Raw genomic sequence first — 16,283 nt, 5'->3', positions numbered from 1 at the left:
GAGTCTGGGGCGAGGAGCCTGTCCCTTCCCTCCCAGCTGTCACTACCTCCTCTTCACCTTAGTCCTCTGTCCCCCTGGTCCTGGGGCTGCTGCTTGCTCTGGTAGCGCAATGAGACAGGAGGATCCCGCGGAGACTAAGCAGAGTGGCCTGCTACCTTCTGTGTCACGCGTGTTCGGTGCAAGTGTGGACAACTTCCATCCCTGGGAGTCACAGCATAAGCAAGGTCAAGGGCAGTCGTGTTAAGTGCTTTTCGCCCTCTGCTTGCTCCCTGGAGAGCTTTGCAAACCCACACACACCCCGCCAGGCCTCCTGAACAGCCCTGACCAGAACAAATCAGTTTTGATCCCAAATGGTCTGGGAACATGCACCGTGTTGTCACCAGCATGTGTCCCAAGTGCCCCGTCAGAGAGTAGAGACTGCAGGTAGGTTTTGAAAGGCAGCGACTCTTGCCCAGGTCCTTCCACTCCCTCCCATCAGCGCTCCTGATTTCCTCCTGAAAACACTCCCTTTCCTATCTTGCCTTTGTTTGTCTCACTTGACCTACTTAATGCTTCGCATTTCCTTCTTCAGAGCAGATCCTGTCTTCTGGAGAACTTTGAGAAACTTCTATTTAGGGACGGAGACGAATACGTTGTAAAGTTTCTGGGGTTTTGTTCCCTTGAGAGTTGATTATATTACCAGTGACATTTGCATGAAAATAAGTTCTCTGTCTCTCTAGAGTTCATATGCTCCTCCAGCTTTAGTCAACACCTGAAGTCAAAAATCTGTCATATTGCAGCCATTGATTTTCACAGCATTTGGTTTTGCCACTACCAAAAAAAAAAAAATAGTAGTATAGTCGTATCTAGAGCATATAAGGAAGAAAAACTATTCTTTGTCTCTTTTGGGATGGCTCCAGTCAGATCTCGTCCCTCCCCATGACTGCAGTGGGCATCAACTGGCAGTCTCGGCAGAGATGTCCCTTTGCCTGAAGAGCAAGCAGGAGGCCAGAGGTGTGCCCCGGGGCTGCGGGGCATTACTCGGCTACCATGCAGCCTCGGGAGCTGTAATGCAGATTCTACATTAAAAAGACACAACCCACTTACTCATACATGAAGTGAGATGTGAGGACATCCTTCCACCAGTGATGTGGGACTCGGTAGCGTTAAGAAATCAGTGCTGCATGCTTTCTGCAGCTCCTACGCCAATGTAGCCTATGCTGGGAGCTGGGATTTGCTTCATCTAGCGTTTGCTGCCTGCAAGTTGGATTTGTGGATGAGCTGGGTGAGCCCACTGGGACCCCTTCAGACAATGAGCAGACTGACCCTCGTAAAGCAAGTCACCCATCTCCTAAGGAGGTATCCTAGGTAGATGAGGCACTTGAATTGCTGGAAGCCACCATCTCCCCACCTTTGCTATACGAAGAGTGAGGGGCAAAGGGCAGGTCTGTCCCAGTTCTCCTGGTGATGCTGTCACATGCCTCAGTGGGAAAGTCCAGGCGACGTTAATCCCACGGGTGCTCCTCAGGAGACCCTGGCCCAAGCTCTTCCCAGCAGCCCAGAATGGGCAGCGTTGCCTGCTGCGTGGACCCAGTACCCGCTCTGTCCTGGTGTGAAGCTCACCGGTAGCAGTGGGAAACTTCCCAGGGAGAAGCGAGCAGCAGAAGGAGGCTGGTGGAAGGTCTGTTGTATAATGAATTGTTCTAAGTAGAAGATCGCTATTTTTATCCCCTGCGATTAGATTCTGAACTCTGAATCATCATTAATGTAACGCCCTGGAAGCCGGCGGCCCCCCTCACTGAATGCCACATGAAGTGTTCCTGCTAATTCAGGGAACATTTGAATTCATGTGTGTAGGCAGACCGACGTCACCTACACCACAGTATACAATTTTTTAAGCTTCTCGCGGCAGGGTGAGGGGAGTCATTTTTCTTCTGCAGGTTGTAAATCATTTATTCCTTATCTAGCTAGTTATTAGCATGCTGCTAGGTTTCTATATATAAAAGCCACCCATGTGTTTGCAGCCAGCTTGGATGGCTGGACTGGGGTTTACGTGGGAGATTGTGGTACATAGAGCCCCTGGAAGTGCTGATCAGCAGAGGGCAGGACTAGCTGACTCCAAAGGGTGCCTGCAGCCCCATCAGAACAGGAGTTTCTTCCTTCTGGAGGACTTGCACCCTGAGCAGTCACATTTTACAGGCCGTTGCTTCTCCTGCCCCTCCTGGCACTTCATGGCCAGCCCTGCCTCAGCACTACGTGTCCCTTTCCACTCAGTCCTGTTCAGGGGAACCCTGCGTCGAAGGTTATGATCTCAAGAGATGCCTTCCAACCTAAACAACTCTGTATAAATGCCAGCCAGGAAGCCTGCTGAGAGTGCCTCTGGCTTTTGGCTGGCACCACCTGGACCAAGATCTGGCTGTTATGGCTGGCGCCCTGTGTTTTGTACAGGTGCAGTGACTTTGTGGTGCATCATGTTCTTTAGATCGACGCAACAGAGGTTGGGATGAGAGTGCCGAGCTCTCCCAGGAGGTGTTGGGTTCCTCCCTCCACTTAGCAAGGATGAAGGCCCCTGGGCTGGCATGCAGTGTGGGAGCAGAAGCTTCAATGTTTCCACAGGGAGCAAACGTAGAGCCTGTTGGAAAGCTCTGCTGGTGGGAATGGCAGCAAATCTGTGGCTAAGCTGTGAGGGGGAGGCAGAGGAGAAGGAAGCAAGGGAATGGGGGCAGTGATGCTTTAGGCTGTGATTTTGGGGAGAAAGAAGAGCTCTTCGAGTGCCTGTTTCTGGATCAAGGCACCACTCAGTCAGGGCAGCCATGGCCGTTTGCAGAGGAGAGCAGCCAAGGAGAGGACGTGGGCTTTGCGCATGGCAGGTGTGTGCCAAGGGCATGGGGGAGGGAGGCAGCACAGCACCGCACACACTGCAGCGTTGGGGGTGACATGGAGCCACCAGGCTGGTGCTTGCAGCTCCCCAGTTTCGACAGGAGCAGAAGCACCCATGTGCAGGCTGCAGTCCCCTGCCATGTGAAAGCTGCAGAGGGAGATCTGGCTGCCCTCTGGGCCACCTCCAGCACCTGGCAGGGCCAGCCTGATCCCGTACCTGGGTCACACCACCAGCAACGGCACTCGAACACACGTGCACACGCTCCACAGGCACACAGATGTGTTTGCCCTCATGCCACAGCCCTAACACACACGCACAAGGAGCAGAAATCCCGGTGAACATCAGGGTGCTTTCGGAGCTCCCTGTGCCCTCCCAGGCTTGGTGAGGAGCGACCCCTGCCCAGTGACCCCCTGCAGTGGCTGCCTCTGCCACCGTCGGGCCTGTAAATGCCAGCTAACAGCAGAGTGAGATCCTGGGGCGGCCTGCCGCAGAGAGCAGCGAGGCGAGGCTGGCGGGGTAACATGCTGTATTGCCTCCTCTTGTCCCCTCCTTGCTGAGCGAGGGCAGAGGGTCTGCCCTGTCCTCTCCATGCCCTCAGTATAAGCTGTTTTAAGGGGGGGTTGCAGAACTTAAGCCGGGAATTTGGCCCAGGGGAACACAGAGACATGAGAGAAAGGGTGTTGTGTCCCAGAAAGCCACCTCCACCCCCAGGGTTAAAGTGGTGGCACAGCAGGCAGTGGCAGCTGGTTTGCCCAAGTCCCTGATGGTGCACAGAGGTGGGTGCACGCTGGTGGTCCTGACAGGGCTGGCTTGCAGGAGGTGCTCTGCCCTCCCACAAGCACAGGGGCCTCTCAGGCTTTGTTGTTTTGTGTCCTGAGGCTGGAGCCTGTTCAGAACAGGCTCTGAGCAGCCCCTGTGGAGCAGTGGCCCTCTGGCCCCCACCATGTCACAGGAACAGGGGAGGAATTACTGTGGGGAGATGGGGACAGACCCATGGCTACCATCTCCTGGGCAGCTGTCCTCTCAAGGACACAGTGCATGGCCTGATGGAGCACCTCCAAGGAGACGTGGAGCTAGTCTCCGAGGATGGAGGAGATCTGTTCTCCGTGTGCAGGGTGGGCAGAATGGGACATCACAGGCTGGAGCTGCCACCAGAGAGATCCCAGGTGGACAGCCGAAGCTTCAGAGCTTTACAGGATTGCAAAGACAGCCAGCCATCTCCAAGACGGCTCGTTGGACTTCTGCCCTGGTGCTGCCTTGGTTGACATTTTGGCAGCAGACTTCTTGCTCACGCTTTCTGCCAGGAGTTACAAACCATAATTTCAAGGACTCGCTAAACACTGCCTGGCTGGGCGCCTGGCTGGATGGACAGCCATGAGCTGGGCAGGCATGTGAGAGTGAGGGCTGGACAGATAGCTAGGAAATCCTTGCTTTGCAAGTATCTACACTGCATTACAGCTGTGTCATCCATCCAGTTCCTTTTGGTTACCTCTTGCTCTGCTCAGAGTTTGAGCCAGCCTAATCTGTGTGCTGTTAAAGAGACAGAAAAGCAAATATTTGCAGTCACTGAAGTATCTCTTACAACAGGATGCTTTTCAGTTCACAATGAAGATGTGATTTCAGTCTTCCTAAAGTGGAGTGAACCATCTCCCACCAGCTTTGGCAGCCCCCGGATCAGCCTCATCTCCCACTTCCAGTAGATGAGCACAGCAGCTGTGGGTCCTACAGGTGGGAAGCATTGGCAGTGCTCAGCCAGGGCAGGAGAGGAGTCCCTGCTGTGCTGAGCAGGAAGCTTCTTCAGGCAAGGCTATCATCTCCTGCATGATTTGAGATTTCATACACTGCTCAGTGTCTGGAGCTGCAGATGTATTTTGCAGGAGGGGCTGCTGTAAGTGAATTCAGTGTGGCTGGCCTGAGCCTGCAAACAGGCAGCTCCAGTGCTGCTGCTGTAAACCGTGCCGGAGAGGAAACTGATGCCTGCTGGGGTTCAGAGGGGCTTGGGACACACAAAACTGCCATAAATTGGGTCAGGCCATCCGCTGCACCTCAGAGACCTCTGAGCATCAGCAAAGCCACTGGGAAGAGGAAGGATAACTCCCCAAAAAACACAGGCTGAGGGAAAAGAAGGAAATGGGGCAATGCAGCAAAACCAGCCCCTTCCCCTGGTCTCGGGGATGTGTCCTTTGCACACCCTGGCAGCCCCTGCTGTGACCATCTCCTAACCAGGGTCTCCTGCTGCCCATTCTGGGTGCCTTCCCTGTGGTGGGGGGCCATCTGCCTCATCGCCGTGGTGCCTGACTTGGGGCAGGGGGCACAGCAGGGACACGGGGCAGCTATCCTGGGAGACAGCCTTTGCCCGGTTTGTGAGCTGCAGGATCATGGATTTGGGAGATTTAATTTCAGGCTTCTTCATTCTTCCAAATTAAAAAGATGGTGGGGAAGAGGCTTGTTGGGTTTTTCCCTTCCCTGACCCCACATCTCAAGAAAGTGCCAAGGATTGCAGAGAGTAATTGAAATGTAATGAAAAGACAGTAATCCATCTTAAAGGGAAACCAGCTCACAGAGGATGCAGCAACCACAGCCTGGTGGGCACCAGGGGCTGGGGGAGTCCCGACTACCCCCCTAGCCCTGACCCACATGCCCAGCAGCAAGGCTGGCACCCCACACTGTGGCTGGCCATCATGTGAAGGGATGCCCAGGTCAAGCAGGACAGGCAGGAAGATCTGGACCTGTTGGCAGCCCTGCAAGAGCCCACAGAAGGAAAAGGGAGCGGTAAACCCTCTGCCATATAGAAGCAAGTGTCCACTCTTGGCAAGAGCACAACCAGCCTGGGAGAGAGGGAGCTCCCTGCCCTCCACTGCTGCCAGCCTTCCCATACCTTCTGCTCCTGCCCCACCAGCCCCCCCCCCCCCCCCAAACTTCACTTTTCCTTCCTTCCCACTTGTCCCCACAGCCCCCTCAGTCACTCCTCCCTGCCCATCTGCTTCTTGAGCCATCCTGAGCCAGCCCAGCCCCCAGCCCCATTCTTCCCTTACAAGCCAGGCTTTGATTGCATTTCATTTATTTTCATTTCGTTTATTTAATTTCATTTCATTTCCCTATTTATTTTGAGTCCTAAGGCAGTTTTACTTTATTCTGAAGCCCGGTGAACACAAAAGCAGTGATGCTGATGTGCTTTATGGTGAAGCAGTCACAGGGCTGAAGTCTCTCAGGAGTGCCTGGGAGATTTCTGCTTCAAATATTGATTGCCCTTTGTAGGAAAAGACTTATTTACTATCAATACCCAGAGACATCCCATTATAATCAAATCAGCACTGTGTTGTCTCCCAGGGGACTGTCTGACTCCTGTAGCACGATGTGATGGGAGAAGCCCATCAGAGCCAGGCTGGCCGCAGGCAGCTGAGCCCGAGCGAAGGACCGTGCTGGGCATCCAGAGCTGGGGCACGGCAGAGAGGCCACAGTGGGCAGAGCTGAGCCTGGGCAGATCAGGTGCCATTCGCGCAGGCTTTGGGCTCCCTGCTGCCTGCAGGGCTTCCCCTCCAAGTCGGGCAGGGTTGAGCTTGCCCGTTTGTGGCTGTTTGGAGTTTAAAGGAGCAGATGGATGGCTCAGTCTGGAGCCTGTCCTTCTACACCCATCCTTCTCTTCTGTCCAGAGGGTTTCCTTTGAGAACATCTCCTGGGGCTTTTTGTCACCCCTCTTCAACCACTGCGCTGATGCTGGCTTGCACAAAGCAGGAGCCAGACTGCCTAGACCATCCACGCATCTCTTCTGCGGCATCTCTCCAGCCAGCACCCACTGCTGCTCCTCCAGCTTATGTGGGTGCTGTCCCACGGGCAAGGGACTCCAGGAGGGCTGGTGCACCCAGCTGCTGAAGAGCACAACGGGAGAAGGATGGCACCCACAGGGACTGTGTGCAGCTGGACACCAGCCAAGGCTAAGGCTTGTGTTGGGTGTTCTGGCAAGAAGGGCGGGTTTGGACCGACGTTCCCCCAGCTCAGGCCAGGGTAACAGCCACCTCCTCATGCCCAAAATGCATGGGCACTGTCTGTACAGTGGAGACGCCCGAGGGCCAAATCGCCTGTCCCACACTGCCAAAACCCAGGCCAGTGGCAGGGCACCAGGCTGTAGGTGAAGGCGGATGGACCAGCTGCAGGGCCCGGGTCAGCAGCACGGCAAGGGGACCCTCCCCACGGGGCCCGCAGCTTCCCAGGGGGCAGGACCTAGCAAGCCTTGTGTGGGGCCACAGGGCGCCTGGGGGGACGAGAGCCGGGCAGGTTCACCCCGGCACTGTGGCGATGCACTCGGTGGGGCTCACCGCGGGGCGGCCGGCAGGGCAGGACCCCCTGCGCTCACCCACTCTCTGCCAGCCCCTGCTCCAGAAAGACCAGGTTTGCTGTGCCAGTCCACTGGGAGCTACAGAGTTAAACTGAGACTTTTTAAAACCCATCAAGCTATGGAATACATAGCACTTCTTTTTTTGTGTGCTTCCAAACAATTATTTAAAGCCCCAGCTGTTTTTCATTATTAATACATTTTTTCCCTGTGTGAGGAATGAAAACAAGCCTGTCAATTCCTATTGCCCTCAGCGACTGCTGACGCCGCTCCCCACGGGGCTGTGGTGCTAGCTGCTTTTGCTGACCAGGCTGCACAGTCCGACGGGCTCCTCAGGGACACCGGAGTGGAATCTGGCTAAACAGGGAGAACCCAGGAGCCCAGACTACCAGCTCTGCTTCTCACAGGAACACAGCATTGTCCTACTTGTTCTCCAGGAATAAGCAAATGATGGTTTTTTTTCTCAAAAACTCGTCAGTGGCTCTGAGGGCCCAGGCACTATTTCCCTTTCCAGGTGCGTGTTGGGGAACATTGGATCATCCCAGTGTTGGAAAATGGCTCTTCTGCACAGACCCCTGTCGTCCCAGCTCCCAGAGCAGCACCTTCGTCTTACCAAGGAGCAGCTGTTCAGCTGTGTGCACATGGTTTGGGGCCCTGGATTTTGAAAAAGTAGTCTAGGATCTCATGGTCTGGATTTTTACACCCATAGGATGCCTCAGTGTTTACGAGTTGCCTTTAAGCGACACTCAAACTAAAACAAAAAAGAAATAAGAAACTAAAAGGTAAAAGGAAGTAAGAATTAGTTTATGCACTATGTGATTTCAAACAGGTTTTAAGTATGGAAAATCAACTCATCGACCGACAACTCATCTATATGTTCATTGATTTTCTTTAAGCAGCCCCCTAAAGTTTGTCTTTTTCCCCTGTATAAGGCAGTGCAGATGCGGATCCCTCCAAGCCGAGCAGGACAGGGTAAGTGCCCCGGAGAAACCTCTGTGAGGAGCTCCCCTGCCCTGAGGGGATGCCTTGCCCAGCTGCCCCGCAGGAATGCCTGTCCCTGCTGGATGGGCCATGGGTGGCCAGCCCCAGTCCCTCGCTGCGGCAGAGGACCATAGCAAGGGGCAGATGGCCAGGCTCGAGGGTGACACAGCTCCCCCAGGAGCGATGCAGCAAGGCAGGAAAGATCGGCTGAGCAGCAAACAGCTTCTCAGGTCGGTCTCTGAGTGTTCAGAAACACCTCTGCTCTCATCATAGCTACTGAAACAATTTCCTCCAGGGTAAAACATGCCATAAGCCAGGGCACTCATTTGAGAGGGGACATTTGACATCATATCACATTAGCGCAGCTGCAACACACAGAGCAGGGCTGCCAGCCCCCTTCCAAGATTCAGTAACCACAGAAACACAAAGCATAATGCAGAAGATGGGATGCTCGGCTCCAGACTTCCCTTGGCTCCGGCAAGGCCCATGTGCAGTGTTTGACAGCAGGTTTTTCTCCAGCCCCCTGAACAAATGGGACAGGAGCAGTGATTTGCTGGCAGTGCCCCTGCTAGCTTTTGTTACTGGCTAGGGAAGGAACTCTATTAAATAAACATGTGCAGAGACCAGAAAAATAGCAGCAGCATTGTTTAAGCAGCCTGTGCTTGAGCACTGAGACAGACAAGCACTTAAACTGCAGCTAGAAAGAATGAATCCTTCCCCTCCTCCTCTCCTGTACCCTGTTCTCTCCAGCCCCTGCTCTCATGCCCCTTCTCTTCCCATCCTGCTTCTCTCCTTCATCCTTCAGCCTTGGTGGCGTTTACTTGTAGAGCTGGGACAGCCCTCACAGGGACACCCTGGTGAGGAGTGGGCTGCCAAAGAGGTTCTTGGCAGGCTCTGAGCATCTGTCCTCTTCCTGCAGGTGCAGGGACATCTGCGGGGGAGCACGGTCAGTGCCTCTGCAAGGGCTCTGCTGCACCATCCCTGAGCAATGGTCTAGGAAACACTGGAACCATGAAGGGCTTGGGAGATAACAGAAGCCGCCACCTCTCTGATAACCTGGACTCCCCTCAAGACTCTCTTTATGCCCCCCAGGACAGGAACCCTTATCTCCTCAGCCCCACTGACTCCTTCACCATGGACCCCCGATTCCCAGCCCAGAATACCCTCCATGGCGACTGTCTCCTTCCACTCAACAACCAGATCTCCAACAGCAGCACTTTCCCCCGCATCCATTACAACTCCCACTTCGAGGTCCCAGATGACAACCCTTTTCCAAGCCATGCCCAAGCCACTAAAATCAACCGCCTGCCTGCAAACCTCCTCGACCAGTTTGAGAAGCAGCTGCCCATCCACAGAGACGGCTTTAGCACCCTCCAGTTTCAGAGAAGCGATGCAAAGCACCGGAGCGAGAGCCCTGGCCGCATCCGGCACCTTGTCCACTCTGTCCAGAAGCTGTTTGCCAAGTCGCAGTCTCTGGAGGGCCCCACCAAAGGCAACGTAAACGGCAAGAAGGGGGTGGATGACCCCAAGCAAAACCGGAGGAGCAAGAGCAAAGATCGCGCGAAGACCTCCGAGCCCAAGCGGAGGAGCAGATCTAACATATCAGGCTGGTGGAGCTCAGATGACAACTTAGACAGCGATACCTGCAGCTACCGCAACCCAATGGGCCTCATGACGCTGGGCCGGCAGCCGGACCACAGCCAGCCAAAGTATTTCATGCACGCTTACAATACCATCAGCGAACACATGCTGAAATCCTCCAAGAGCAATAACGACCTCAAGGTCACCCCTTGCACCAATATCCCCATCAACAATGACTCCAACTACATTAAGAGGGGCTCCTGGTCCACACTGACGCTCAGCCATGCCCGGGAAGTGTGCCAGAAGGCCTCTGCCACGATCGACAAAGCCTTGCTGAAATCCAAGTCCTGCCACCAAGACTTAGCCTACCACTACCTGCAGGTGGGTGCAGCCGGGGGTTATGCTGGCTCGGCACAGGGGGAGCGCAGGCAGGCAGGGGGTGCCCTTGCAGGAGGCTCCCCATTGCCCGGTGGACCCTATCAAACCGCTCCAGGTGGGTCAGCTGCAACCCCAAATCACATTGCCAGGAGAGCACTGGGGGGGGTAAATTCACCAAGGCCCCGGGGTCAAACCACCACACCTCCTGTGGGGACACCGATGCTGGTGGGGTCCAGCTCCCCCAGCTGCAGTGCTGTCCCAGGATCCCCCAGCCCCTGTGCTGGACCAGGGCAGCGTGGGGAGGAGTGATGTGCTCACACACACCGCAGAGCCGTGGCACTCTCTGCTGTGATCCTCATTTGGTGTGGGACCTCAGCACACCCCCACTGCCCACCCAGACCTTGCTGTGGTGGGCTAGACCCTTGGGCAGCCAGGCACGTAGCTGCCCACATGTAGCTGTTTCCACTTGGTGCCCAGGCAGCCGGGCATGCCGAGGGGCTGTGGCTCGCATCCCACCCAGACAACTCCCCAGCCTCCAGGTGAAGCACCGCTGCCATCTCACAGTCTGAAGGTCAACAGTAATAACTAATGCTTAACCCCTTATATCCATGCATCACAAGGATGTGCCGGCGTGCCCAGTGAGCCCTGCTCTGCAGAGCTTCCCCGGAGCCCTGGTAGGACCTGCAGCTCTGCAGGCATGGCTGCCTTCGCTGCTCACCCGCACACGGGGCAGGGCGGTGGGGCCAGGAGGGCAGTGTCAGCCGCCCCGCTTGCATGGCAGAAGCCTGCATGGCTGATGCTGGTTTGAAAACTGCCCCCCCCCTGGGCCATCACCGAGAGCGCCAGGTCACTGGGGCTGTTTCAAAAAGTGGCGCTTGAGGAACATAAATCTCGTTGTGCCCTAGAGAGAGGAATGAAGATAAATAAGCCAGGCCTGCATGGGGAAAGGAGGGGACTAGTCTATGTATGTAGATCTCCAGCATCCTTTTTAATGTAAAGGTGTCATGGGCTCCGTGGCTGTGACCAGCAGGCTTAGAAGCTTTAAAGAGCGATAAATCATCGAAGCACACTCTGCTTCCAATACCTTGCCAGCCACAGCTGCAAATCAAATTTCAGAGGGACTTACTGCATCAGGAATGTCATCAGAAAAAATGTTCCCGGCCTGCTTTTTTTTTTTTCTTTGCCCCAGTCCTTCCAGTTAAGCATTAGGAGGTGAAAGAGCTGCAGACAAAACATGCGCCGGCACTGATCCCCCTCTGGGTGCGGCGGCAGAGCCCAGTGCAGGCAGCCCCGGGCACCGAATGCAGCCCTGGCAGCCCCTTGTCTTCTGGGGTTTGGCCACGCTGGGGGGACGAGACTGCCCTGCTCGTTATTCCCCGCGCATGTAATGAGCCTCCGTTTCTCGACAGCCTGACGGAGGGCTGTGGGCACAGCTGGGTGGCGTGAGCCCGGCCAGCAGCTGGGCAGCCCCACCACTCGGCTGGGAGGACACGGGTGCCACCCCGCTGCAGCCGAGCGAGCCCCCACGGAGGTGGGACCAGCCCCTCAGCCCTGGGCCGACCGACGCAGGCAGCGGCCAGGTAGGGATCTTGTTTTGAGGGGAAGCTTTTTACCCAGCTCCCTCCCTGCCCTGACCCTCCTGGGACCACCACACAGTGTCGGCAGCCTGGACCACCAGACTCAAGAGCACCAGCCTGGGCAGGGAGCAGCTGGCAGCCACCAGCGGCATGGCTGGAGGGGCACTGGGGGATGCCAGGGTGTGCAGCCCCTGAGGCCAGCAGCATCTTGCCACCAAAGCCAAGACACTGGGCAGCCAGTCCAGAAAACATGGATGATGCTCGGTGCCTCTGCAAGCTGACAGGTTATGGATGCTCGGGCTGACCTGGCCCCCAGCTGCCAATGTGAGTCGCCAAGGGCAGGGCACAGGGCTCAGGACCCTTGGAGTAGGATGGGGCGACTGTAGCCAGATGCCTCCCCAGCGTGGGAAGGGGACTAAGTTGGCAATGGAGAGGTCACCTCTGGAGCCCAGTGTGTGGGAAATGTCCTTTTGCAAGGTCACGTGTCCCCTGCCACCTGCTCCCCCCTGGAGCAGGACAAGCCCACTCCCTGCTTGTACCATGGTGAGAGACCATGTGCATCTGCCTGCCCACAGAGCCCGGTGCTTGAGGGGCACGGAGGCCCTGCACAGGGCTGCTGCAAGGCAGATGTGCCTGGTGGGTCCCAGAGGTGGAGAAGTGCCCTTCTGGCATGAGGGAGGGCAGGGGGAGTGGGAGGAGGACAAACAGGACCCCCCAGCCTTCAGGCTGGTGTAAGCCCCCAAAACTATTCACCTCCTCTGCCCCATTTGCAGGCTCTGGGTAGTCCTGGGGCTCACTGGGGGCTGTCAGGGGTCCATGTGATTTTTCCAGACCCAGACATTGGAGCTGAGAGTGGGTGATCACCCAGTTTCAGGTCCAGCCCTGTCCCATCAGGGCAGGGGGTTTCTCAGGGGCACCCCAAGGTGACACAGCACTGTCCTTAGAGCAGAGTCCCCAGGAAGGGACGGTCCTCTGTTCTCCCCTCCCCATGGGCCCCATGTGCAGTGGGTGATGGAAGGGAAGAGACTGAGGGGTCAGGTTCCCAATGGCCAAGAAGCTCCTTGGAGTGAGGGGTGCCCCAGACAGGGGGTGAACAGGGGCAGGCAGGGCTGAGCAGCGTTTCTGCCCCTGGCACAGGCTTAGACCCATGTCCATGGATACCCATCGAAGGGACAGGCAGTGTTGGGGCTCCCAGGGGACAGAATCATACCGCAGGCACCATTAGCCTGATGCATCATCCAGATTAGCCGGCCCAGCCCCACTTTACAGTCAGACTGCACCAGAGCTTCATTAATCTTCACTATCCCCCAAAATAAATTTGCAATCAGGAGTGGGTGGCTAGTTCAGTGCTGGCCACTCCACAGATGCTGGCTGCCCTCATGCCAGCCCCACAATGCTCCCACGGGGCAAGGAAACACAGCCCAGGTCCTTCCCAGAGGGTGCCCTGCCAAAAGGATAGGTGGGGCAGCCGGAGCTCCAGCTTGCTTTCTTGCCAACGTGCCTGAGACCACACATAGCCCTCAGGACACCACGAGGGGTCCAGCCCTGGAGGGAGCACCAGTGTACCCGCATTGGGCTCAGTCTCTGCATTGGTGCCTGGCTGCATGGCACGTGCACCCTGCATCCCACGGGCGCCTCACCAGGCGCGTTCATGTGTGGTGCATGTCTGTGTGTGACAAGGCTGGGCTGCATGTCAGAGCTGGCACGTGTGTGAATGGAAACCCTGTTTGCTCTGTGAGTCTCTCTTCCCCCAGACCTCACCGAAACAATGGCAGCAGTGCAGCTCTCTCGCCCCTGCACTGGAGTTTTCCCCTTCCCTCCTCTCTCCCCCCATTAATGTTCTAGGTGACTGGGGAATGCCCCAGGCAGAGTTAAGATGGGGGAAACCTCTGTGTGCCCCTTTCTTTCCTTTTCCCTCCACGCTCAGCTCTGACATGGAGAGCAGAAGAGCCAGAAGGCACTGCTGCTTTGCCACACACAGTGTTGTGGCAGGATGGCATCAGTGGAGCCCAGCCACGTGGGGTGGGCACGTGCCTGAATCCCGCATGCCTGCGCCACGGGCCACCACACAGACCAGGCAGAAAGGGGGGGTCACATCCTGAAGCTTAGCAGAGCATCTCTGCTGTCCGCTCCTCCCCTCCTGTGCAGCCGCTGGGCAGGGTGGATCCCCAAGCCCTCTGTGCCATCAGCTACCTATGAAGGCTCTCGACCTGGGCATCCTCCAAAACACCAACAGAACCACCGTGGGCAGAGCGAATCCTGCATCTGTGAGACCGGCATGAAGAGCAGCAAGGCTCCCATTGCCTGTGAGGAACCTCCTGAGTTTCTCTGTGCCAGCGCTAGGTGCAGCAGAAGGCAGACCCCATCTCCACTTTGTCCTTTCTGTAGTACATGTCTGTGTCCAGAGCCCAGGGTCTCAACTGCCAGAAAAGTCACTGCCATTGAGGTGCTGCACTGACCACCGTCAAGGTCTGTCTCTTGGCAACAGGAAGTGCTCGTGGCTCTTCAACCCCATCACAGAGCTTTGGAGACTGTGGGACAGGCTCCTCACATCCTCAGGTGCCTGCAGGGGCAGAGAAGCACCCTGCACGATCCTGAACAGCACCTCAAGTACCTGCGCTGCTTTCGAAGATCCTGAAGGGCACCTATTTGTCTTTTCAGGTGTAGCACTTCTGAAACACTTGTCCTGCACTCTGTCCCATAGGAGCAAGAGCTGACAGAGTCCCTGTGGACCCTGTGGGCAGAGGCAGGACATGCTCCGAAATGGGGCAGCAGATTCAAAGGGTGTCCTGCCAAGTATCTGCCTTCCCCTTGATGCTGCTAAACTGGAATGTGGAGCACCTTAAGAGCAGCTTTGCTTCTTGCTGCCTTTGCCAAGGTGCAAAGTAGAGGAGAGGCAAGGGAAAGGGGAAACAAAGCAGCTCAGTTAGGACCAGCAGGCTGTCACAATGCCACGGAGAAGCTGGTGGAGGCTGTCTGTAGGAAAGGGACAGGGTTGTACAGGGCAAGCCGTGCTGTGGGGTGCTTGGTTCATGCTGCCATGGACAAGCTGCACCAGCAGAGACGTACTGAAAATGCTATCTTTGTGTTGCTTTGCTTAGAACTGAAAATGCCCAAGGCCAGGAGGCAGATGCACAAGCCCAGGCAGAGCTGAGCAACCCGCAGACCCAGCCCTCAAGCAGCAGCATCAGAGCAGCCGCAAGAGCCTGAGGTTTTAATGCCCACTCTGCCCTTGGGCTCACTGGGCTGAGCCCAGCACCTCTCACTGCCCCACAAAATACAGTATTTCCCACTTCACAGGGGATGGTCATGAAGTTCCCTGGCCCCTGCCTGGCATGCCTGGCTGCTGGCAAACTCTCACCTCCTTAGCCAGGGGCTGCAGACCCAGCCCCGCCTGGCCAGGTTTGTGTTTCACGTGTGAGCCTGGCTCCACATCAGTCCCCACCTGGATCTCATGCACAGACAACACAATGCCCCTGGCTCCCTGTTCCGTGTCCCACAGTAATATGGGTCCTGGCTCACAGGCACACAGGGTGGCAGGAGCCCCACCACCAAAGCGGTCCCACAGGCTGTTTGGGTTTCTGCTCCACATAGCGCTGGGGTCACCCCCTGCCTTCTCCTGAACACACACAGCAGGCAGCAGGCTGGCAGGACATGGGCTGAACCCCCGGCTCCTTTGGGCAGAAGAAAGCCCTCAGCGCCAGCTAAGCTGTTGGCGTGGACTGAGCCTGCATCTGGCACGCCCCAGGCCCTCTCAGGAGAACAAGAAGCCAGTACCTGCAGATCTGAAGCTCATCTGAAGATGCTGCACCCCAGCAGCAGCAGACAGCACCCTCAGGCCAGCTCTGGCTCCCACAGAACATACCTGCTGTGAACAAGGAGGGGAATGGGAACCATGCAGCGCTTGACAGCTCTGGCTCATCACAGTCAGCTGCAGCACAGCCCTGCGCATCCCCAGAGCACTATATAAACACTGGCTGATTAATCCCACAGCTCCCTGGGGAGCTGGACATGTCCAAGATCTCATCTAGCAAAATCAGCATGGATATTCTGGGCAGCACAAGCTGTGCTCAGTGCAAGGCCCTTCACTGCTCCCCATGGCACTCCCCAGCCAGCCTGCATCCCACAGCAGCCCGGGGGACCTCGGGCTGTCCCAGGGTCTGCATGGATTGCACATCACTGCATTCCTCACATCTTCCCTTGCTTTTCCTTGCCCAAGTCTCCTCAGCTCAAGGGCAGGTCAAAGGCCAACCACAAACCACATCAGACATGAAACCAGAGCTTGCTCCTGGCAACTCAGTTTGCCCCATCTTTCTCCTGGCCCATCACACACCGCATGTGGCTCTTGTCCCGATCAATCCTGGCCAGGAGTCTGGCTCTGCTGCCGGCCAGGCACCCAGCTGTGCCTCTGGTCACCTACCCAAGCCCTTCATAGGGCAGCAGGCAGTGGTGTTGGTTAATTCGGGTGCTCAGTGCTTCAGGCCTCCAGCGGAAATATGAGCTCACCCGTCTCTAATGAGGGAACAAGTGACCATGTCTGCCTTAAATTAATTGCAAAGCTGTCACTTCAGTG

The 16,283-nt window shown here is 56.3% G+C and overlaps 1 protein-coding gene across 2 annotated transcripts in view; it reads left to right on the top strand.

Annotated features, from left to right (window-relative positions):
- The window catches only part of DLGAP4 (DLG associated protein 4), a 157,577-nt gene that overhangs the window by 83,965 nt on the left and 57,329 nt on the right, over positions 1 to 16,283 (top strand). Inside the window, exons 4-5 of one of the 2 annotated variants that reach the window (XM_056353304.1) lie at positions 9,094 to 10,136; positions 11,543 to 11,713. In XM_056353304.1, the coding sequence (XP_056209279.1) occupies positions 9,186 to 10,136; positions 11,543 to 11,713 (1,122 nt within the window). In that variant the 5' untranslated portion in view covers positions 9,094 to 9,185. The remainder of the gene's footprint in view (positions 1 to 9,093; positions 10,137 to 11,542; positions 11,714 to 16,283) is intronic. The other variant, XM_056353305.1, reaches the window with a different exon arrangement.

The sequence above is a fragment of the Falco biarmicus genome, chromosome 10 (genome assembly GCF_023638135.1).
Source record: "Falco biarmicus isolate bFalBia1 chromosome 10, bFalBia1.pri, whole genome shotgun sequence".
NCBI lineage: Eukaryota > Metazoa > Chordata > Aves > Falconiformes > Falconidae > Falco > Falco biarmicus.
The sequence above is the reverse complement of the archived record's forward strand: the minus strand, read 5'-3'. Positions and strand labels throughout refer to the sequence as shown.